This window comes from Sceloporus occidentalis, unplaced genomic scaffold (genome assembly GCF_023333645.1).
Source record: "Sceloporus occidentalis isolate IW3139 unplaced genomic scaffold, rSceOcc1.0.p SCAF_7, whole genome shotgun sequence".
NCBI lineage: Eukaryota > Metazoa > Chordata > Lepidosauria > Squamata > Phrynosomatidae > Sceloporus > Sceloporus occidentalis.
The window spans coordinates 32,569,504-32,593,173 of record NW_028316987.1 but is presented as its reverse complement, the minus strand read 5'-3'; the positions used below and the strand labels follow the sequence as shown (position 1 = coordinate 32,593,173).

Sequence of the window (23,670 nt, the reverse complement as noted above, 5' to 3'; positions counted from 1 at the left end):
AATGACAAGGGGCATGAATGATTCATTCTTTGAAAATGAAATTGCATTTTGGAGCTGTTAATGTGCCTTTTATGGAAAAGGTTAATAAACTTAAATACAGTGTAATGCCCTCTAATGGGATCCTGTCCAGTCTCAATCCACATTAATTCAGAATAAAACAGGATAATTAATGTTTGCAGAAGAACCAAAGATATTAAGAAGGATTGACTGGATATGTTAGAATTCTGTTGTTTCCAGCTATGGCAGAGTATTTTCTACATTGGCAGACAGCTTGTGTTATAATGCTAGATGAATTATTCATACCTGTGCATATCTAGGAAGACAACTGCAGATAATTTTTTTATTCTTTTTGATTTTTAAAATAGAGCTCCTCTAGCAAATTAAAAACACCAAGCACTGCCACCAGCAAAGTAGACATTCCAGTCAAATAATAATCAAATAAGAATAATGGATCAAAATATAAGGGGCTTTTTATCCACACGTCTGATAAACTGACAGTTCAGTACCAAACTCATTATCTCCGATATACTGTCAAAAGATATACAGATTACACAACACAGCTAAGAAAAAATTCCCAATGCCACTGTGTTACAATAGCTAAAGGTTAACTATCTGTATACAGATACTGCCACAAACATGCCTTCTAGGTTTTGGGCCTTCAAAATGTCATATCCTGAAGACCAAAACCATAGAAAATGTGGCAGCATTATTTTTTAGGAATGCTATTTTACCAGAGGCAATTTAACTCTATGTCACAGTAAAGGAGAAAATTTCACATAGCATGATTTTGCCCACTTTCTGCATGGGTTAATGTCACGTTAATGCTCAATGAGCCCTGCTTTTGTGGGATTTTCCCAGGATTTCCCCAGGATTTAAGCCCCATTTATTTGGGCGATTTGCCTCCTGTGTGATAAACTCCATAGACAGAATCCATGGAAACCATTTCTTTCATCATTGCTTCCTTTAAACCATTTAAGCAAGGCTATTTCATTATGCAATCTGATTTTTTAAAAAAATGTATACAATATACTTTCATATGAGCATTAGAATCTGAAGAAGGGGGTAAATAACTAAGGTAGACAAGGCGATAATGCTGTTTTTCTTCCTGTATGCACCTTGTCTGGCCTCTGGCTGACAAGAGCGGGTCAGATCTTTCACTGCTGTAAATTTATTCAACTCTGTTGGCTTTAGTGTTGATTTAAGAAAACTGAGCATTACAGAGGCCTTCTACTTTCCTATGCAACTCATGGAAACATGTCAGACATCAACCAAGCTTCCCTGAACAAATGTCTTGGGCATTGCTTGGAAAAGTTTTTTTGTTTTGTTATGTTTTTGGAGTACAGCTTCCAGGATTTCCTCCAGCCAGCAGAGAATTTGGGAGATTCAAGCCTATTACAGACTGCCAAATAAAGCTGCTTCAGGTCTCTTTGGAGGTATGCTGTTTAAATGATGCATTCATCCTAAGAATCCGGAAGCTGCACGAAAGCTGCACTCCAATGCTTAGGAATGGAGTGTGGTTTTGGCGTGACCTCCGGACTCTTAGGACCGATGCATCATGTAAATAGCATACCTCCAAAGAGACCCGAAGCAGCTTTATTTTGGCAGTCTGTAACAGGCCATAGTCTGAGAAGAAATTTTTCCAAGCTCCATGAGATGGAGAGCTATTCTTGTGATCCTCCTTCCCTGCCTCCACAGAAGCAAGCATGGATGATAACCTTTCCCATGTTCTTTTACATACATGATGCAAATGCTGACCATTTAGAGGTAGAAAAGTTATTTTTTAGTGCCACAACGTACAGAATCCCCCCAGCCTGTGTATCTTAAAGGTATTAGGAAAAAATAATTATTTTCATGTCTGCAGGAAAGCACATGCCTGGATTTAATCTTACATCCATGACAAAGGTTTCTGCAATATGTCAGGATTGCAGATGTCATTATCTTTCCCCCGTCCCCTAGGGATCCAAATGCAGAACACTGAGCAATTGTTCAGTGTGGCTATTCATTGGAGAATTAAATTGTTCAAACGTACATTCCAGTTAAAATGATGCTTTCCATTTCATAATTCAAAATTGGACTTATTTAAAATTAACAATAGCATGTCAGAGGCAGGAAAATCAACAGGGTGAGAACGCTAGGACTGAAAAGAAAGGTCTTATTTTGAACAAGCAAATCAAGGCCTTACTCCATTTAGTTGGGATTGCTGCTATGGAAACAGTAGATTGATATTTCAGGCTATGCTGCGAAATAGTAGGTACTAAGGGTCAAACGTGGACATGTTTGTTTTTAAATCTGTGTCTGTCCCATAATGTATAAGGTTGGGTAAGGGCAGAAAGAGGATGTCCAAAGAACAGAAGAAGGCCACTTTAACTGTACATTATCTCCCCCAGATCTATTTCTTTCTTCCAGCCCAGTTCATTGCCGCTATTGGAGCCTGGGGGATGGACTGTGGAAAGGATAGCAGTGGCTCAGGGAATAATTTAGCTCACTACATTAATACAGAGAGCATTATTAAGGATTCTATGTGATGTGGTATGGGAGGAGATCAATGGGTGTGTGTGTGTGTGTGTGTGACACCAACCCTAGTGACACCAGTGTTTATACATTGTGTACCTGTCTGCTGTTCATCAGTAGTCTTCATACATTAGGTTCTGTTGTTGGTGGTGGTGGTGGTGGTGGTTTAACGTGGTAAACATCTAGAGGACCACATTTTCTCTGCCCCCACTATATCTACACACAAGATAGGCACCCCCACACCTTACATATGTACCTATCCTGATGGCTGCTGTTGCTAAATGTCTTTTGAGATTGAGACATACTTACTAGGGAGTAAGCCTCAATTAACATAGACTTTTGAATAAACAGGCAAGGGATTGCACTATAAAATTTTGTTGGACATCCTTAGGATTCTCATACGCACAAAAGGAAAGTGGTATGATCAGTTTATTAATATATGTTCTGCACCAGCCTTTGTTTGTTGTTGTTTAATTTATATACCACCTTTCTCCCAAGATGGGATCTAATGTGACTATCTGTTAGTGGATCAAAGTAGCACAGACAGACTGCTGGAGTGGCAGTAATTTATAGAGCGTCTTGCAGGTGAAAAGTGGCTTCAACAACAATGTGTAATAAATAGTGTGGAAGAAAAAGCTCTTCAGGTAGTCTTGTAGTGCAGTGAAAGATAATCATATGCTTTGCTCACAGGAATGTCAATACCTGTCTACAAGTTGTTTTGTAATGAAACAAACACAGGGGTCTTCAACCCGCTACCTGCTTTGTATCATGCAAGATAAGTGGCCAGATGCAAAGAAGGGCAGGACTCCTGTGCTTTTAAATCACTGTGATTGAAGGTATTGTACAGAGGCATGCAACAACAACAGAGGGCAGGACGTTTTAACAAGTGTCACTTATCAAGCAGGATGATAAAAGTAGCAAGTGCTGTAATTTTTTGTTTCTGTTTAATAGTTAAGAGTTACAGGAATCTTGAGGAAGAAGTGGAAGTGATGAGGGATGTAAAGGATCCACTAGTCCCTGGTTTTCTTTCAATACAAATGCAGGAGCTAGACGTTACTAGCAGAGAAGGTTCAGAAGAAAAGAGGGATATTGAACCTTGTGTTTCCCAATGATATTTAGTCCGGTTATTTTTACCTCACTCTTTCAACACAGAAAGAACCTCCCAGGTGAGGATGAAGTAACAAGGGGGCAGAGAGGAAGGTGGAGAAAAAGAAACTAAAGAACTATTCCCTCGAAATATTTATTTCTTCTTTATCCTCATACTCTGCCAACAATGCCTTGGGGGTTGGATGCCTTCAAATCTTCCCTTGCAAGTTGCTTTCCCCCTACATCCCCTACTGTTCTCTTTAGGAATGTGGCATTTCCTAAATTTGTGAGCACTTTTGCCTTTGGTTTTGTATCTGCTCACACTGAATACATTAATTTATCAACTGCATACTTTTTTTCTCTTGAACTCTCGGTTAGATGTATCTCTAACATAACCTTCCCCAATTTTGTGTATTACAAATGTGTTTGACTGCAATCCCCATTATCCTCAAACTGTTAGCCATTGGAGTTAATAGTTCAGCATATCTGGGAGGTACCAGGTTGGGAAAGGCTACTACACTGTATTGCATGTTACTTACAGTTTTTGTTGTACATGATAAACAATCCCACTTCTCCCCTTTTCTTTTCAGTATTCAGAGGCCAAAAAGCAGTGCTGGTACTTTGAAGGGGTGTATCCTACATATTATGTGTAAGTGTTTCTCTTCTTCTCTCTGTGTTCATGTGGACATGTATGAATGTGTGCTTGTATTAGAATCTGGGAGACAGATCCAGGTTTTCTTTATGTTAGCATTGTATTATAGAAAACAAGTAGGTGGTAGGAGGACTACGGTAAATTAAATTTAAAAAGTTAGCCACTCATTGCTAGAAAAAGAAGCCATTTCAGTGTTATCCTTTTGTATTCTGTTAGCATTCATAAATTTATTGGAGCCAGATTTTAGGAGTTTAGGAGGATACAGCTGCTCACCAGTCTCAGCCCTGCCAATTTTAAAATGAACACCTGCAGATTACTCAGCTAAAAAATTAATCTATACATTTTACTAGTCAAACTGATAGATGTATTCAGACCTCTTTTTTGGGTTATCAGTAGTTCTGGGACTGCAGAAACTCTGGTTTTTGCCACCTGTGACCAACATCAAGGGCCATTTTGCATTATAGTGCCCCAAAGCTCCCAACCACTTTAGCCATCCATCTGGGGATTCTCAGCTCTGGTCACGGAATAAAAAGTTGTTCCTGTGCTCTTCCTTCCTCTTTCATACCAAGTGGGCCTTTTTTCTATGCTGGGACTAACCAAGACAGTTACTTTTTGCATGAGAGAAAAATGGCCAATCTGGGCCTAAAAGAATGAGGGAGACAAACAAACAAAACCAGACCAGAGGGAAATGGCCAGCAGCACCCCTCAGAAACATTGAGAATACTACAGTTGTCTCTCCACATTTGCAGCCTTGACTTTTGCGGATTTGATTATTTGCGGATTTGATTAGTATTTTCTCTCTAGAAATCTCTAGGACCTCTAGCATGACTCTACCAAAAATTGACCATAGAGTTGTACTGGAGAACCTACAGGTTCCTAGAGAAAACACTTCTCTAGGCATTTGTACATCCTTCAACACAATTCTGTAGTCAACTTCTACTGGATGGTGGCCACAGAGTTGTGCTGGAGGTTCTAGAGTTTCCTAGAGAGGTGTTCTCTCAGTTTAAAAAATAGTGGTTTTCCCACTTTCATGGGGGTCCTGTGCCCCTAACCTCAGCAACTGTGGAGGGACCACTATACTGGCATTTTGAGGAAGAACAAAATGTTCTTATTCATCTCCCCCCCCCCCCCCCCAATTTGAGGAGGGTAGGGATGCACCTTGTAGGGTGCAATAACAGCTTACATCCATATGCAGTTCACAGACCATTCTTTTCCCACCCCTGAGCTAGTCCTATATTGTCTGCTCTGGTAGGTAGAAGTTCTCTGGGGGCTCAGGTAGGAGAAATACAGTAGTTCTTTGGACTGGTCCAGCAGGTTTCCACTTCTGGTCCATTTGTGAACTGGCTTCCTAGCTGCTTTAGCAGTGACACTTTTCTTGAGAACTCGTTTGAATCCTTCCATTCAAAACCCTGGTTCTTGAACCCTACACCAAATCTGAGGGACTCAGAGAGTGAGGAATGTCTGTAGAAGTTGTTTAAAAATCATAACAGCATTGATACCCAGTTGGTTTTTCTTGGTATTTTAAAAATCTATAATCTATTTTAAATCGTTGTAATCCATGCTTCAGCTATCAGGGCTCTCAGAGTGATTTGCATGTCAATAAAGACCAGATAATCTCTGCCCACAGGTTTAAAAACTAAAACATGACACAAAAATAAGAGGAGATAGAAAGGGAAAAAGAAAACAAGAAAACTCACATACTTGTTCTTAATGTTATTTGATCATATTAATTTAGTCAACCAAAATGCATAGCTTTCAAAACTGTACTGACTTCTTCATTAAGCAAAGGTGTTTAAAAAAGCATACCGGAGGAAAAAAACTATAAAATGACAATGTTAGCAACAGGCTGACGGCAATCTTATGTGGTTCATCAAATGGCCAGATTTAATGCGGCTGAAATGCTATAATGCAACTGGACATAGTGTTGTTATCATAACAACTTAGAACAGAAACAGCCCAAAGAAAGGAAGAGCCAAAAACTGCAGGTCTGTCAGCTGAACTGACAGGGTGTTCCTGTTTCCCATCTCTCCCTCTTCCTCAGTCTGGTGGAATGGCTGCTGGGAGACAGCTCAGAAGAGGCTAAGCCTGATGGTTCAGGTAACTATAGTATTCATCATGATACATAGACATGATATATAGCCTGTTGATCTGAACAGATGGGTTAGCTTAAATACGATATTTCCTTCGCCTCCTCATCAAAACATGCATTTGTTCCACCAGGATTTGATTTTTTTGCTCCATGGCAGGAAAGACATTGCGATGACATTCTTTCACAGTCACTGATTATATATTATACGCCATCATAATGGGATTCCTGTTCTGCCTACATTCGTTCATATCAAGATACCTTCTTCCCCCTTAGCATATGGTTTTACACCTTCAGTGACAGAAGCTAGTCTGCTAATAGATCAGTCCTGCTGTTATAGTACAGGTTAAATATAGGGGAAGTCTATTGGATGTATACCCAGACCAAACAAATACCCCCCCCCCCCTGAAAAAATGAATCTGCCAGATCTGTCAAGGCCGGAAGTAGTCCCAGTGTAGCTTCTTCCTTACATGTCCATTTTTTATGTGCAAAAATAATGAATTCATACTCCACTTCATCAATGAGATGAATTCAGGACTCAGATCCAGATATTGAAATACTGATTAATGGTGCTGAGCTTCACATGAAAGAGCCTGTTGTTTATGGATATTGTTCCTGACAACAGCAAATGAGGGTCGGACTTTGTGGACATTTCCCCTCATGTCGCTTTAACAATGGAAGCCTAATGAGTGCTTGGTAGGAGGTAAATCCAGTCAACATGATGGATTTCATGCCAAAAGAAACAGTGGGATTGATTGATATTCTAGAGACCAAAGGCCTCATTTATCATCATTGCCTTGACCTTGATACATTTCCCTACCATCATGCATCTTGCACAGTGCATTTTGAAAACAGTTCAAGCAGCCATTGGCTATACCAGGACAGGGGAGGAGAGACCCCAGCGGTGCCCTAAATTTGGATGTCAAGTTTTTGGGTTATGATATGGTGAAAATATTTGAGTTTTTTCTTATTAAACTGCATCTTGATGACATTGTATAAATATATATTTCATGTTTTATCTACTACATCATTAGCTACTCTTTCTCAGTGTTGCTCAGATTAGCAGATAGGTGAGTGAGGATTCTATCTATCTGGATGTTTTTAACGCATCATTGGCATTGGGAGAATGTTGAAGGAGGGCTGGATATACACAGAATTTCAGGTACTGGATTGCAGTATCATGTCTGCAATAAACAATGCAATAAAGCTAGAAAACAGCAGGTCTCTGCTCCAGCTGATCTTACTGTTGCTGTGTGTGCCTGCCTGCAACATATAAGGTAAACAGAAGCTGCCTACACAATCCCTTACAGAGCGTTTGTGAAACAGCAGAACATAAAAGGAGAGAGCAGATAAGACTTCCCTGATCTTGTGTGTATGTACTGTTTTTGTTTTTGAACCATTCCTTTTTTTTTTTTTTTTTTTGGTGGTTCAGAAACCTATTTCTGTTCTTTCCATGTTATTGGTGTCTTTGGTACCAAATTTTCTGTCAAAGAAATAATGCCCAGGAACACTTCCACATTGTTAACTGAAAAATACCTGTATGTTGGTTTATGCTATTTGTGAGGAATAGATCCATGTCTTTATCTTGCTTGCTTCTCTTTCCCCATCTCGCATGAGCCTTCAGGCTGTGATCATCATGGGCATCAAGTTCAGCCTGGATTTGGGAGCTGATCTTTGATATCATAATGCTAGGAAAGGTGGAGGGAAACAGAAAGAAAGGAAAGCCACATGCTAGATGGATGGATTCTATTAAGGTCACAGGTATGACTTTGCAGGAACTGAGCAGATCAGTGGAGGACAGGGAGCCTTGGGGATGTCTCATCCATAGGGTTGCCATGGGTTCAAAATTGACCCAAGGGCGGTTAAGAACAAAAAAGAGTGCTTTTGAAATATGGCAACTAGGTCACAATTCTGCAGGATGTATGTGATTCCCAGGTTACAGCTTTGCTGCATCAGTGGATTCAGTTCACAGTACATACAGTATGTCACTCCAAAACTGCACTGTTCATGTATGAAAGTTGCAGGCTGCAGCAGTTACTTTTGTCTGAGCCAACTGGGAAGGGTAAGAGTCCACCCTCTTCTCTTTCCCCTGATGAGTTCCTGACAAACTGGGACAGTTGGAGGGTATGTGACCCATGTAACTCACAGGATGACCTTGGACCCATCCTTCTTTCTTGATCTACTTAACTCACAAAATTGTTTGGAGGCTAAAATGTCAAAGAGGAGAGCCATGAGCTCACTGGTTGAAACGCGGAATATTAATTGAAACGAGGAGAAAGTGGTGGTGATGCTGATCAGAATTGTCATCAGCTTCTATAATCAAAATAAACAGAGTAGACTAAGCAGATTTTTGTGCGCGTTCAGTTATGAGAAATGTATCCAGGTGGTTTTTTGAACAAGACTGCTATCTTGTACTTTTGGCGCTTGAACCAGCATCTCATGTTTTGGAGGCGGGATACAGCCTGGTATGCCAGTAGCAGTATGGATCCTCAGCTCTCAGAGCCTTCACTGGAAACAGAAGGGGAATTAGAGTGTGTAACATAAGCCCTGAGACTAGAAGGCAGCATTGAAACCTACAGATTGGCAACATTTGGCATAAATAGTATTTTTGCCAAGAAGCCTACAAATTGCACACTCTGATCAAGCTTGTAAACATTTGCATCTCCTTTTGTATTTGCAGTACTAGTGTAATGTCTATCAATGGTAGAACTCTGGCTGTGAAATAGCCCAGATGGTCTTGCTGGCCTCCCTGACGAACTTTCCAGCATCCAGTGAAGACCTTTTTATTTATCTCGGCCTTTTAAGGAAACTTGTGTATGAAATAAACACTGGCCTAATATTATTTCTTCTCTGGGTATTGATCTGAACCACAAGGAAAGGTGGAAAGGTTTTTTTTTTTAAAGCTATATTCTTATTGATTTTGATATTCTGTTTACTTCACATTTTGCACCAGGAGCAACCCCAAGAATATTTGCTGATATTCTTGGTTGCGTTTTTAAAATTGAGTAGGATTATATAAATAAATAGATCTGAACAATGGCACAGCAACCTGTAGCAACCTCTGCTTTTCATCCTCTGCAGCTATTTGTATTGTATTATTTCATTGGAGATAGCATTACTTGGGTTTGCAACCAAGTTGCAGTACTTCCTCTACGAAGGATGTACCTGTACATTACATATTTTAGTAAACATTTGTCATTCATATAATAAAATGTATATTTTTAAAGAGTATAGTGCGTATCTGTGAAACAGTCATTCACATCACGTTGTAGTGTAAACTGGTGTTACTGTACTAAAAAGGTTACCCAAGGGATGGAATACATTAAAATATTTTGAGGTCATCTTGAACATTTTAACATAAAAGTGTCTTAAAATGTCAGTAATAATAAACTACTCCATGTACCCATGTATAAATCTAGAACATTTTGTCAAAAAATTGACCCCCAAAAGTTGGCTTATCCAAGGGTCAGTGTAAGTAGTTTATTTTTCTCCTTCTCTGAGTAGAGTGGCAAAAGGTATGAGCACCCAAAAGAAGCACCAACCCCCAAACTCTTTCCACCATGGACTTTTTGAATGCTTGGGTGGGTAAATGGTAGTGGTTCCACCTCTTTGGTGCTTTCCCTCCATAGAGTGCTAAGAGGAATTGGGCTTAGAAGGATCTGAATAAGCCATTTCTACGTGAAGACAGTAAACTTCGTCCTTTACATCCTTAATTGCATGCCTTAAGTTTCATCCTCAACTTATCCATGAGTCATATTGAAATCCATAATTTTGGCCCCAAAACTTACCCTCGACTTATACATGAGGTTGACTTATTGTCAAGTATACTGTATATGGTTAATCCTCATGGCTTATATGTCTTTCTTTCTTTCTTTCTTTCTTTCTTTCTTTCTTTCTTTCTAGTAGAAACCTTCTATTCCAGTAAGTTCTTTTGGTTTCTTTTCCAGCTCAGCATTTTTTTTTCATCTGAGTCCTTGGGATGTTGTCCATCTAATGTTGTACAGCTTTCCTTTCAATTTGATTTGCTTTCCTCCCCATGGCTTTGATTTCTTGGCACATCATATAATAATAAATCATACAAGGAATTGTTGCTTGAATTAATGTCTTAATAATTAAGTGCCAAAAATACAGGTTTCAAGTGAAAATAGTATTAAGAGCCTGAGATCTTATTCAGAAATTTATGGGGAGCATGTAGTACAGTTCCTTTGGACCTCAGAAACCACATGGGTCACCCCCAGATCAGAATGTGTATGGAAAACTAGAGTCTTCTTCCCTGACATGTCAGCTTTCCCTATGGATGTTTTTGTGGTGCGTAAGGTGCATTTTTACATGATAATGTCCTTGTGAAGATTATACCCTTTGCCATTGTGTGTGTGTGTGTGTGGCCACCTGACCTGCTTTGAATATATTTAAGACGGTGCTAAGAGGGGGCTGCCCCTTTGTGTGTTCTTGTTTTTGAGCTACAAAGAGGAGTATTTGAGGGATTATTTTCTGAGAGCAGGATAAAATTTAGTAATTTCTAGGGACTGAGCTTGCTGGCAAAAACAATTCCTTTGTGTTTGCAACATTGACATGCTGTTCTACAAGCAACAGCAGTAGTGTTCCTGCACTTTTATTTTTGAGTCATCTTCTATCCTGTAGATGGTCTTTTACCCTATTTAATCTATTACAGGTGTTAAATATTTGCTACCTAAAGATCTTTGCCACCATTGAAAACCAGCAGCATTGTTTCAGGAATGCATGTGGACTAAGTGTTGTTGGCTGTTGGATCCTGGTGAAGATCTTTATGAAAATGAGTCCAGTCTGTCATTTCTAAGATGAATCTTCTTTGAATTTTCTGGTTGTTGTTGTTGTGTGCCTTCAAGTTATTTCTGATTTAAGGCGATCCTAAAGTAACCCTATGATGGGGTTTTCTTGGCAAGATTGCTGCCAGTTGTAAGTGAGCTCCCCATCTGTGACTTGAGCAGGCATAGCTGTGCAGTCCAGGTTTCACCCCAGATGGATAATGTTGAAAACAACACTCTTAGGATCAGAATAGTTGGGTCTTCCATTTATGTTTCTCATCTCGTTCTTTTGTGCCTTCAACTCGTTTCCAACTTATGGCGACCCTAAGGAGAATGTGTCATGAAATTTTCTTGTCAAGATTTGTTCAGAGCGGGTTGTGCCATCTCAGCTCATTGCTGACGGTTAAAATAGTGAGTTTTGATGGATTATTAGCCCACCAAGGTTTTACTTTCCTGCAGATTCCATATTCTGACATGCTGCATTTTGCTTTGCAATTTCCAAGAAACTCTGCTTTTTTATTTTATGTAGGTGTCGGTCTTATGAAGACTGTTGTGGTTCAAGATGCTGTGTGAGGACTCTATCTATCCAGAGACTATGGTATTTTTGGTAAGTCAGTAATAACCATTCCTTCCATTCTCTGTAGTTAAAATAGTCTTAAAATGGATAGATGAATGTAACGTGGGTACAAAGGGTTGCCATGCCTCCTATTGGCAAGGTTTTACCTGGGCTCCTGCCACATTGCAGAATTAATGCAGTTTAACACCACTTTAACTGTCATGACTCCATCCTATGAAATCTGGGGATTTATAATTTGTTGTGGCAGAGTTTTTTGGAATCAAAGACTAAATATCTCACAAAACTACAAATCCCAGAATTGAATTGAGCATGGAGCCATGGCAGTTAAAGTGGTGCCAAACTGCATTAATTCTGCAGTGTAGATACAGCCTTGGATTCTAGGCATGCCACCTAGTGACTGTTTTTGCCATTATCTGGCATGGATTCCAAACTTTCGTTTAAAAAAAGAAATTCTTGTCCTTGTAAGAATCAAGAGATGGGGCATTTTTGTCAATTTGTTCTGCGAGGAACAAATATGTCCCTGCCTTTCAGCAACACATCTGGGTAACCAGGCTCAAGTCTATGAAAGCTCATGCTACCAACTTCTTTCTTTCAGCTAGTCTCAGAAGTGCTACAAGATCCCTTGGCATACTGATTTTCAGGTGCATAAAGTAATTTGTATAATATGAATTTAACAAAGTCACATATGGCAACCCTGGGGATGCACAACCTGTTCCCCCAAAAGCATTGTGCAGTCTCTTGTGGGAACCCGATATGCTGAATGTCCCTCCCTCACCCACACATTTCCCACTAGTTTTAAATTGCTGCCAATCAGGGAAAGATTGGCAGTGAGTAAAGAACATTGCTGTATTGGCTTTGTAGGTGACAGGGTGGAGAGAGATCTCTCCATCCTTCTCTCCAAACATCCTGAAAAGGTTGTGTGCACTCTTTTGGCAATGCCCAGCATTGTTTAACAAGTGTAGCCAATCTAGAGGTATATTGAATGCTCCTGAATGGCAAGGAATGGTTGAACAGAGAGAGGAATTTTCCCAGGGTGCCAGGGACCAGTATCATACTTTTGTCCATTGACTACAACTATGTCTTTCTTTCCTAGAAACACTCCAATGAGTTTGCGGGCTGGTGCCAGTCCAATGACTACTACTTTAAGTAACACTTCAGTACACTACTCATGCTTTGCAGATACTAATGCTCACAGCCTGCTGCCCCTCATATTGGTCATTTGTTATATATCAATACTCTAAGAGAAAGAGGCAGAGAAGCATCTCAAAAAATCTACTCTCTGCTCACTTGGAGAGAGTTGTTAATTGCCACAGATGACCAAATGGTTGTTTCATTACATGCCTCACCATAGATGAATGCAGCGAGTCTATTTCAGTCAAAGTTTCCCCACCTGAAAATGGGAGGCAGATAGTGGCATGCAGCTAGTTGCTATTTGGACATGAAACAATACATGCTTTTTCTGGCACAGAGATAAATTTCCATTTCAGAATAAGTCAGCGAGGCCTCCTGAGCCATCTATATATCCTTGAGCTTCAGATATTTGATGGTTTTGCTGGGATCTATAATTAGCTATAGAGTAGTCAATCCTTGTGGTGCTGTACATTACGCAGACTCAGACTATGCCATCATATTCTCTCCTTTTCCTTTTGCTCAGGTTCCTGCTGATGATGGGAGTTTTGTTTTGTTGTGGGGCCGGTTTCTTTATCCGAAGGCGGATGTATCCTCCACCACTGGTTGATGAAACAACTTACAATGTATCATACACTCGGCCACCTAATCCCAGTGCAGCAGGTCAGAGATTACTTCTGTTTTATGGGAATATTGTTGTTGTTGTGTGCTGTCAAGTTGTTTCTGACCCATGGCAATCCTAAGGCAAGCCTATCACAGGTTATTCTTTGGCAAGATTTATTCAGAGGGATTTTCCAGTGCCTCCATCTGAGGCTGAGAGAAGTACAATAACATCAAAAATCCACAAAACAGTGATACCTTTATTTGGACAACCAAAATGTACCTTTACCAGACAGATGTTTGTTTAGGCAAAGAAAATAATATTGTTTATTATTGTATAGCCACAGTTCTCAGCTGCCTACTAGAATAACTGCAGTCAACATAATACTGATGTGTGCTATGGTTTTTGAAGGAAATCCAAATGTTGAAGCTAGAGATACCTCAGGGTATCTAGAAATCAGAAATCCAGATGTTAATTATAGGAATCATTGTAGCAACCATGAAGAAACCGGAGGATAAAGATGTCTCTGTGCACCTAGTAGGATGGAGATATATGAAGCTGCCTTACACGAGATCAGCCTTTGAGCCACTCTAGCCTAGCTTTGGCCGCTTTGTTTGCCAGCAGCTCTCAAAAGCTCAGGCAGTTGCCTTTCTCAGCATATGATAACTTGTTCTCTTGCCTGTAAATTTCCGGTATGCAAAATATCATGGAGCTGTGACTTTAGTATGAGTAGGATCAAGAGACAGGTGTAGGAAATCTGAAGGAATTGCAGTTGGTAAGGGGAACCTCCAAAGAGAGTCCATTCTGCTGTCAAAAAGTCCGATTTTCACCCCTTGTTTGTGGACAAGGCAAATCTTTGGCTTGCAACGTGATATTTTGTCTGTGTGAGCTGCTCAGCAAATCTGAATTTAAAGGTTGCCAAAGGCATGGAATTTAGCTTTAATGGAACCATTTTCCTTCTATGTTAATGAGAAAGAAGGTAGCAACAATCTGAGAAGAATATTCTGCCCTACATTTACATCCCTAAGGAGCATAGGAGGTTGTTTTTTACAATTGAAAAGATATGACCTTTTTCATTCCTGAGAAGTCTAAAACGGAAATTGTGCTCCCTTTAGAATGCCTAAAAGTATTTTCATTCTCACAGTATTTTGTTCTCCAGCACCATGAGATTTGAGCAGAAATTTGTTCAGTCCTGCCATTCTGTCAGGCTAGTTCAGAGGTAGCCTAGTCAGAACTGTGATTCCTCTATGCTAAAAATAAAAATCTAATATCCTGCACCAAGAAAATATGAATTTTTCAAAATAAGTGCATTTCATGATTTCTCTTAGTACGTATTGTAGATATTAATAGAGAGCAGTACAGGAGTTATGCAGACGCTTTGAACAATTCAGCCAGTGGTAATTCAACAGGCATTGCTCATACATTAGATGTTCATAGCAACTGGGACCAGAAATATGGTCAACTGCCATGCTGTTCAGTAGGTTAGAAATCATAAACCAGACTAAAATCTCGTAACTTTTAGAATTCATGTTTATGGCCATTAATGACAGAATGTGACCCCCCAAACCTACCTTTTCAGCTAGGCAACAACCCAAGCAAAGGGTTTCCAAGATCCAGGCTCTGGGAACTGACATCTGTAGTGCTCTCCTAGTCCTGGGGTGAATGGAGAGAAGCATTGTGGCAGAACCATGAGTGGTCTCTCCATCTGCCTGTTCTCAGTGAGCTTGTGACTAGAAGAGTGCTGCAGATGTCATTTCCCAGCACCTCAATCTGCAGCACCTTGGAGACCCTGATCTGCAGCACCTTGATTGCATCACTGACTGGCTCAAAGGGTAGGGCTTTTGGCAGTGGCATCATCAAACATAGATATAAGGACAGAGCTTTGTCGTTATAGGTACATTTAGTGATGCAGGATCTTGGGTGATCCTGTTTTAAATGAGATTCTCAGGAATTACCCAAACTGCGTAAGGTTAGTATACAGTGGGCTCTTGTTATCCGCAGACTTGCCAACTGTGGATTTGAGCTTCCACAAACAGCAAGCCCCATTGTTGTTAATGAAGGTTCATGCATGCAGCTGTGCTAGAGGCAGTGTGCACATTGTGTGGCCATAGGAAACAACGGGACTTGAGGGCCTGCATTTTTCCTTATCCACGGTACGGAATGGATCCCCTGCGGATACGGAAGGGTGACCGTACTTAAGATTTATAATCAGAAAATTATTGCTGTATTTGGGAAGTTTAAATGGGAGCAAAGGAGTCTTCATCAGCCTGTTTTTCACGCAAAAGGATGTAGCTGCCATTTTCAGTAGGTAAAATGGTTTTCCAGATTTGGTTTCCAGTAGGTTTTCCAGAATTGAGATTTTATCATAACGTCTTTCTCCTGACTGACAGAAATAACTGGCAAGTCCAATTCAGATACCCCTTTCTGGGGTGAACTTGGCCAGCAAAACACATTCCTTCAACTCTATAATCTATTTCATAGAGTTGTGGGGAGGAAGAGTACCATGTATGTTGTCTTTGGGCTTATTGGAAAAAAAGTCAAGATATAAATGTAACTAATAGCATAAGTAAACACACAAATAAATAAATTGAATCCACTTACCTAGACATGGGTGTGCATATGGACACAGTTGTCTATAGTACACAGCGTACATAGAAAATTAAGGTCTTCTCCCTAGTGAACTCTTGCCTGAGGCGAGTGATCCTTGTGGTGTCAGAGAATAATATTTTTTTATTTAAAGTACTGTAATTATATACCATCTTCCAGCCCACCCAGAATATAATTTTGTTTTGCCACCATAACATCTCTTAGAACATATCTGTGTTGCCCATCATCCAGTATAGTATAATTCAGAATTGCATCAATATCAAATAATATCAAAGCTGACTCTAGAATACAATCAATAAACAAAATAACCTCAACCTAGAAGGGAACTGCAGCAAGGCACCCCTATTATAGTGGGGACAGGTACACAACTTCTAATGCTGGTAATTAAAATATATTAGACAGCTATTCCATCTTGCACTCGCCAATTTCTGGGGGTTGTGGTGGTGGTGATGAAGAGGAGAAGGAGGTGGTGGTGATGGTAACAAACCCCTGGAAAGACAATTGAAAATGGAAGATAGCATTGTATCAAATCCATCCCTCCAATTCTATGAGTAGAGGCAAGGGGCTCATACCCTAAAAACCTTGTCTTGGAGCAGACATTCGGATGAGGGCTTATGTTTTAGAGAGAGAGAGAAAGACAGACAAAGGAATGCTCAATAAGTACAGGATAATGCTTCTTGTTGTATCAATGTTTATTTCAAATCAAGAAAAATAACAAATATCTGAGTCAGGGCAGCCTTTTCCCTTTGTTTCTGTGGGAGCTATTTGAATGATCATTAGTACCTGAAATCTGTGTGTGTAACTTGGCAGGTGTTCATCATCCTAGTATAGATTCTTATCACAGCTTTTGTACATGAAATTACAGTTAGTTTTAATAAGGAAGAGGTAGCAAGGAACCAAGGTGTAAAAGGCCCTAGATGTGTATTAACTGGTGTTTTGGATATTGTTGGTATTGGGTACCTTTGCTTTATCCTGTATTGAATTTGTAGGTCAGAAAAAGATAAGGATTTCATCACCATTCTCTACTAGTTGCTCAAGGACAAAGATCTCCTGAATTACTCAGTTTATAGAAAATGCATTTTTTAATTCAGCAATTGTTTCATCGTGGAATGTCTTTGGAGACTTAGGCCTGTTACAGACTGCCAAAATAAAGCTGCTTGGGGTCTCTTTGGAGGTATGCTGTTTAAATGATGCATGCATCTGAAGAATCTGGAAGCTGCACCAAAGCTGCACTCCAGTGCTTAGGAATGGAGTGTGGTTTGGCGTGACCTCCGGACTCTTAGGACCCATGCATCATTTAAATAGCATACCTCCAAAGAGACCCCAAGCAGCTTTATTTTGGCAGTCTGTAACAGGCCATAGACATTGGTACCATAGAGACTGTATAATGCTTCTTTCAAAGATACCAGTACAGACCAGTACCAGGTATTATTTTTTGTCTTCTTCTTTCAGGAGCACAGCAGCCAGGAATGGCATACTACCCAGAACCAGAAGGAGCAGTGATGAGCCCTATGGCTATGACTTACCACGTTCAACCCAAGTTTCCACAAGTGAACCCAGTTTACCCACCTCCACCTTCTTATTGCAACACCCCACCTCCACCATATGAACAGGCCGTGAAATCTTCCACATAACCTCAGGGCTGAAGGATGTGGTGACTTGGTCAGAAAGAGACAATATTGAGAGTTGCTCCAGCATCCTTTGCTCTTTTCTCAGTTAGCATTATTTGGACAGGAGTGGCAGATTTGCAGCATGGGGGGAATTACTGTTTGATATATTCCAAGCAAGAGCAAAAGTCTTTTTTTGTGTGTGTAAGCGTGAGCTTTTTTTTAAAAAGCCTATATTTAAAGCCCATACAATTTCCTTTTTAAATTATTCTCATTGTGGCCCCAATAGAGATATTAATGCAGCATTGTGGCACAATATGGTAGTAAGCACAAAGCAATGTCCTCCAACTTAAATGTCCTGGAGCTCATTCTGGACTTTTAAGTACGAGCGGGAGACATCAGCAAACGTGAGAAAAGAGGAGACGGATGAATTAATTTAAATAGGTAAGGAGGATGAAAAAAACCTCAGAGAACTAGAAAAGGACTGGATGAAGATCTCTCCAAGCAACTGTGATATGAGTGATGTGTGAGAAAAGTTCCTGTCTTGGCATAAGACTCCTCTATTTCAGTGGCACAATCAAGATCTGGAACAGGATTGCACCATCTCCGCATGCCCTCAGCCCCTATCCTTCTAACCTGGCTCCATTTTCGCCCCACTGACAGTGAAGGTTGGTGGAGCCTTTGGTTACTGAGAGTTAAAATGGCAATATGGCATTAGTGATGTGAATGTAGTAACAAACCATTGGTTTTGTTTGGGAAAAGGTGACAGGCCTAGGTCTAAAAAGAAACCCCTAATTGACTGAAAATATTTCTGACAGAAAAATGTAAAAGTCAAAAATGGTTTTGCTGTGGGCAGCCATAGGCCCTTCACTGAAGGAGAATTGTCTGTTTTTAAGGATGTGAGTGTGACGGATGTGTAAAATACAGGGAATCATGATTTATATGATGGATATGTAGCATGCAAGGAGTCAGTGGTCCATTGAGTGTGTACCTGCATTAGCCTTGATTTCATGAGTGAAATGGCTGCTAAATCTGGCCTGGGTGTTCAGTATTTCTTCTTCACATTCTTCTCAGTCTAACATTCATTTTTAAGATCATCCCAAATATAACATTTTAAACAGTCTCCTCAAGGTGACTTTTACCCATTTGTTTCATGTGATGACTTATTTATTCAAAATGAATTTCAGAGGGTTTGAGGTTTATCATATATTAGGGAACTATTGCAGTTTCTTCAAAATATAAAAAACAGATTATGTAGACATTAAGACTATTAAAATATAACAGCCGCAAATGGAGAATTGAAGCATCAAGATGAGCGTGACAGTTTGTGCTCTATGGTTCCTGTTTATGAGAAATGTCCTGTTCTTTGTTGCTAGTGCATTAGCATTAGAAGTACATATCTGCTTTTCTCAGCCTCTCATTCTCATGCCGTTTCAAGATGGGTGAGACTATAAGTTAGAGATTTTTCCTCTAACACTGAAGGATAACTAGTTCCCCACTGCCTGTTTCTTTGTTCATTCTGTGGTAGCCAGGCCATCAGATGTGGTATATAGTTGTGCTTTTACTGGCAGAGGACTCACACACAGAAGGAAAACAAGTTGTCACTACTGTGTTTCTCATTCTTCAGTTAAAGGTAAATGGAGAGTTTCCAGAATGTGATGTGCAGAATGTTTGAGGACACTTTAAAAATGATAAATATGCATCACATTTTAAAATATCACACAGAGACTGTCAAGTGTGTTGTGTACCAGAAGCCTATAAAGCAAGGATGAACAGTTTCTGCACTTCCAAATGTCTTTGGACTACATTGTCAGCAACTCCAGCCATTGGCTATGCCACCTAAGAATTGGAAGTGGAATTGCAGTCCAACAACATCTGGAGGGAACATGGGTTCAAGGTTGCACAGTATGCAAAGGTTGTTCAATATGCTACTCAAGTCTATGAAAGCTCATGCTACCAGATTCTTTCAGTTAATCTCAAAGGGACTACAAAGTCCCTTTGCAGACTGATTTTCCAGACTAACACAGCTATGTCTTTGAATCAAATTCTAGATTAGTGATCTTCAATCAGCATTGCAAGTTAATATTTAACCTGGACAGGAATAATGAGTTAAGTTCAAGTTTCAATTGCAGATGGAGTCCAGATAGATCTTACAAACATACACTGCCCAACTTGTAAACCAAACATTTAATTTAAAATGCTGTTTGTCATATAGTCCTCTAAATGTCTTTTATTGTTCTGTTTACAGTGACAATCTATAAAAATGATCCTCCACTATTGCTGCTCTAAGGTCTGAAACTTCTTACTTTCTTCACTTCTCTAACACCAACACACCTTTGCACCATATCCTGTCTTTTCTTAGGCTTTACTCATGTTCATATCTTGTGCAAACCTGCTGGCAGGACTAGAGGCATCAAAATATCAGTTAAGATACTATGAAGACCTAGCAAAACTCTGTTTGGTTTTAGGAATATTCATTCTTGATGATAGATAACTTGCAAGGAGTAGAAAATGTAATTGTAACATGACTGAAAAACATACATTGTTAGTGATCTGAATATTTGAAGGTAGAAATTGGGGCTATTAAGGTGTGCATGGAGAAACTCCTGTCCAAAGGCTTGACTCAGTTTAGGCTCAACTGTTGTTGAGAATAATAATTTAATTGAGGGTAATTAGATTATTCATATTTCTTTAGAAAAAAAGGCCAGCATTGTAGAGGCCTTCTTCAACCTAACACTGACACAAACCAGAATTAGACTTGCTTGTGTTACTTCAGTTAGCTTTGCCCCAGCAATAGCTGAAACACTGCCATAAGCCTGCCAAACAAATCAGAATAATATGAGTGGGAACACTGGCCATGATCCTGCCAAAACCAACCACTTTTGTGTCACATGGGTTTCAGATAGACAAATAAGTATGTGCTGAACTTTCTTTCCTTGGCTACATTGCTAATTTGTACAGTGGGATCCGGGTTTTGTCTAAACCTGTCTAGAAGCCTGTCCGCATGGACCAAAAACGGCCTCTCCCCATCCTCTTGGCATGGAGAGTGGAGTTTGCTGGTTCTAGTATGAACAGACCAGACAATGTGTGGCCCGTTCAGTGCCAGACCTGGGGTAGACTTCTTTTCAAATGTACTAAAATGCTTCTCTGTTCGCTCGGTATCTTCCTGGAAGATCCAGAGCCCTCTGTTACAACACTTGTTAAAACTCATCCTATTGAGTTGCCTTGTGTGGCTGCTGTTGCCAATTATTTGCTCTGAGGTCAGAAGAAGGTGCTACCCATATGATTATCACTAGGTGTCTCATTCTGACCTCACAGTAAAGTGACCTGCAGCAACAACAGACATGTTTGGTAGCTCAGTGGACCAATTATGTGATCAGATGCTCAGCATTGGAATGGAGGGCCTTTATAATGGTGGAGCTCCAGGGCCAGGATGCTCCAGGCTCCCAGTGCAGACAAGAACGAGGGAGTAAGACTTAGGTTATGGCGTATGGCCTGTGGCTGTATGGAGGTTTCACACAGAGGACGAATTGGTAAAATCCTGTGCAGAAACAGGATTTCAAAATCCGGGTGTTGTCAGATGCGTTGGCGTGAAAGAGAAATAATGAAAAAATAATCCAAACGGAAAGCTTCTTTGTACTTTTGGAATTTAGCAAAAGTAAAAAGCTGATTTTGATGACTTTGCGTTCAGGTTATTTTCACATTATTTCTCTTTCACACAAATGTCGTCTGAAAAATAACCTGCAAATGCAGGTTGTTTTCAGTTTAAATTTAGTTTCTGCACAGGATCCGTCCCGTGTGATAAACTCCTATGAATCACCATCAAGCCATAATTCAAACAATATTTTATGAAAGAGGATGCTAGTTGAGTTTATTACAAGGAGGATACAGGCCTTACATTGAATACAGTATACACGTCAGATCATCATCTACCCTGTTTGTATGACTCTATACTTTGTAAAGTGTTGCCAGCGCTGTGGCATTCATAGATATAATCTATTTAGGATGCAAAGACACATCACCAGTTAGCAATCCTCCCTTAATTGTCTGAGTTTATATTAAATGATGAAGTTCATGCTGTTCCATTGTACACACTAATCTCTCTGCTGAATTCACGGCTGGGTGTATCCCTGTGGATAATATTCTGCTTGTATAAAATGTTCCTGTGTAGCAGAAACATTTAATTTGCATAATTCCTATATCCTAGGGGGACATTGTTATGTAAATTAAGAACACAATTTCAGTCTTCAAGTTATGTATAATGAAATTTCACAAGCTTTTTAGAAATATTGGATAGCATGTATTAATTTATTTTAAAAACAGGCAGTCAATACAAACTCTGGAACATGTGAGACAATTGCTCCTAGATTAACCTCGTATCAGTCTGCAGGTGGTAAAAGGTTCACATAGCAGAAAACAAAAATCCTCGCACATAGAAGGGGAGCGCCTCATCTGCTCTTAAGTGCTCCTAAGAGGGGTCTGAAAGCTCAGTATTTCTGCATTGTGGTAACATCTTTCACCATGCTAACATCTACATTTAATTGAAAGACCTATAAACAAAAACAAACAGCTTCATTTATATACTACTTCATACCGAACTAGCAGTGTCTAAGCAGTTTACAACTGTAAACTAAACCATTTTGTTCAGAGCTGAACTTCTTGGGATTGATTCGTTTTCATTTTTAGTCATTCACAAATGCTTTTAAACTCTGTATGCATTGAGTTGTTCCATGTCCAAAATGTTCTCCATCCTTTCAATAAATATCCACAGATTTTTAAAATTCTAATTAGCATGGATACACATTATATACATGATAGCGGAATTGGAACACAAGGTTATTCCTTAGCATTTTGGAAATATGCATGCTTCAAAAACACAGAAACCACAACACGTTTTCATTCCATTGCTCTTAAAGGTGAATTCTGGCACATCATATGACACTAGCATAGGGCCACCCCAGTTGTGCATCTTCACGGCTTGTCCAATTGCAAGTGAATAAATTAAGTATCAGGAAGAAATCATCTGAAATCAGTACAGACTCAGAATCAACTTGGCTTTCCACAGTTATAGCTGGAACTAACCCATGTGGCATAACCAAATAGAGGTCAAGATTTATATACCAAACAGTTGTATTACCTTTTGTGATGGTTACATTAGCTACGGTTAGGTTAGATGGGGGAGAGTCCAGGATTGGTGCATATTGGCTTCAGAAAATGGCCCTTGCTTTATAATTCAGGCTTCCAATTTGCACCAAAGCTGTCTCATTGCACAAGGTGGTTTATACATGTATTTTTTCTTCCTGAAACAGTGTAAAGTCAGAGCTGCATTTGCACTAGTCGGGTGGTAAATAAAGAGTTCCTCTTTGTGTGGGTAGGTTCTATGGTGTTAGCAGTTAACAATTTTATACTTGTCAGTGTATTTTGATAATTTTCCTTTCCCTATTGGGCATAGACCATTTTAGAGTCAATTCTGATACTGTACATTGCAATCCACTTCCCGACCCCTGAGATCCATTTGGTTCTGATATTCTTGTTGGTGGATCATACCACCTTATAATGAAGTCAAACTGCTGTTCTTGTGATAATTGTATGGTACTTGATGCGGGGGTGGGGGGGGACCACAGCAATGTTGTGATTAAATATATTAGTTACTTTATGACTGTTTGCATGCTTTCTTTCAGATATTTTCTGCTTTGTTCTTGGGACTTTTTAAAAAAATAAAACCTTTTTTAATATCTATATTTATATATAAAAAAACTTGTAAGTGTTAATAGGGTGATATTTCTTTATGTGGGATAGGTTACATTAAAAATTGAGCTGGATATACAGTGCGCCCTTGGTATTTGCTGAGGTTTGTTTCCAAGGTCCCCTGTGGATGCCAAAGCTCAAGTCCCCTTATATACAATGGCATAGGACAATGGTGTCCCTTATTTAAAAAAATAGCAAAATCAAGGTTTGCTTTTTAAAATTTATATATATTTAAAATATTTTCAAGCCATGCCTGCTTGAATTTGTGGATAACAAAGTCCAT

The 23,670-nt window shown here is 39.6% G+C and overlaps 1 protein-coding gene across 1 annotated transcript in view; it reads left to right on the top strand.

Annotated features, from left to right (window-relative positions):
* VOPP1 (VOPP1 WW domain binding protein) overlaps positions 1-23,454 on the top strand; it is a 71,885-nt gene extending 48,431 nt beyond the window's left edge. Inside the window, exons 2-5 of the mRNA XM_089532531.1 lie at positions 4,188-4,246; positions 11,649-11,726; positions 13,351-13,487; positions 17,485-23,454. Coding sequence (XP_089388657.1) covers positions 4,188-4,246; positions 11,649-11,726; positions 13,351-13,487; positions 17,485-17,666 — 456 coding nt within the window. The 3' untranslated portion in view covers positions 17,667-23,454. The remainder of the gene's footprint in view (positions 1-4,187; positions 4,247-11,648; positions 11,727-13,350; positions 13,488-17,484) is intronic.
* The last annotated feature ends 216 nt before the right edge of the window (positions 23,455-23,670 follow it).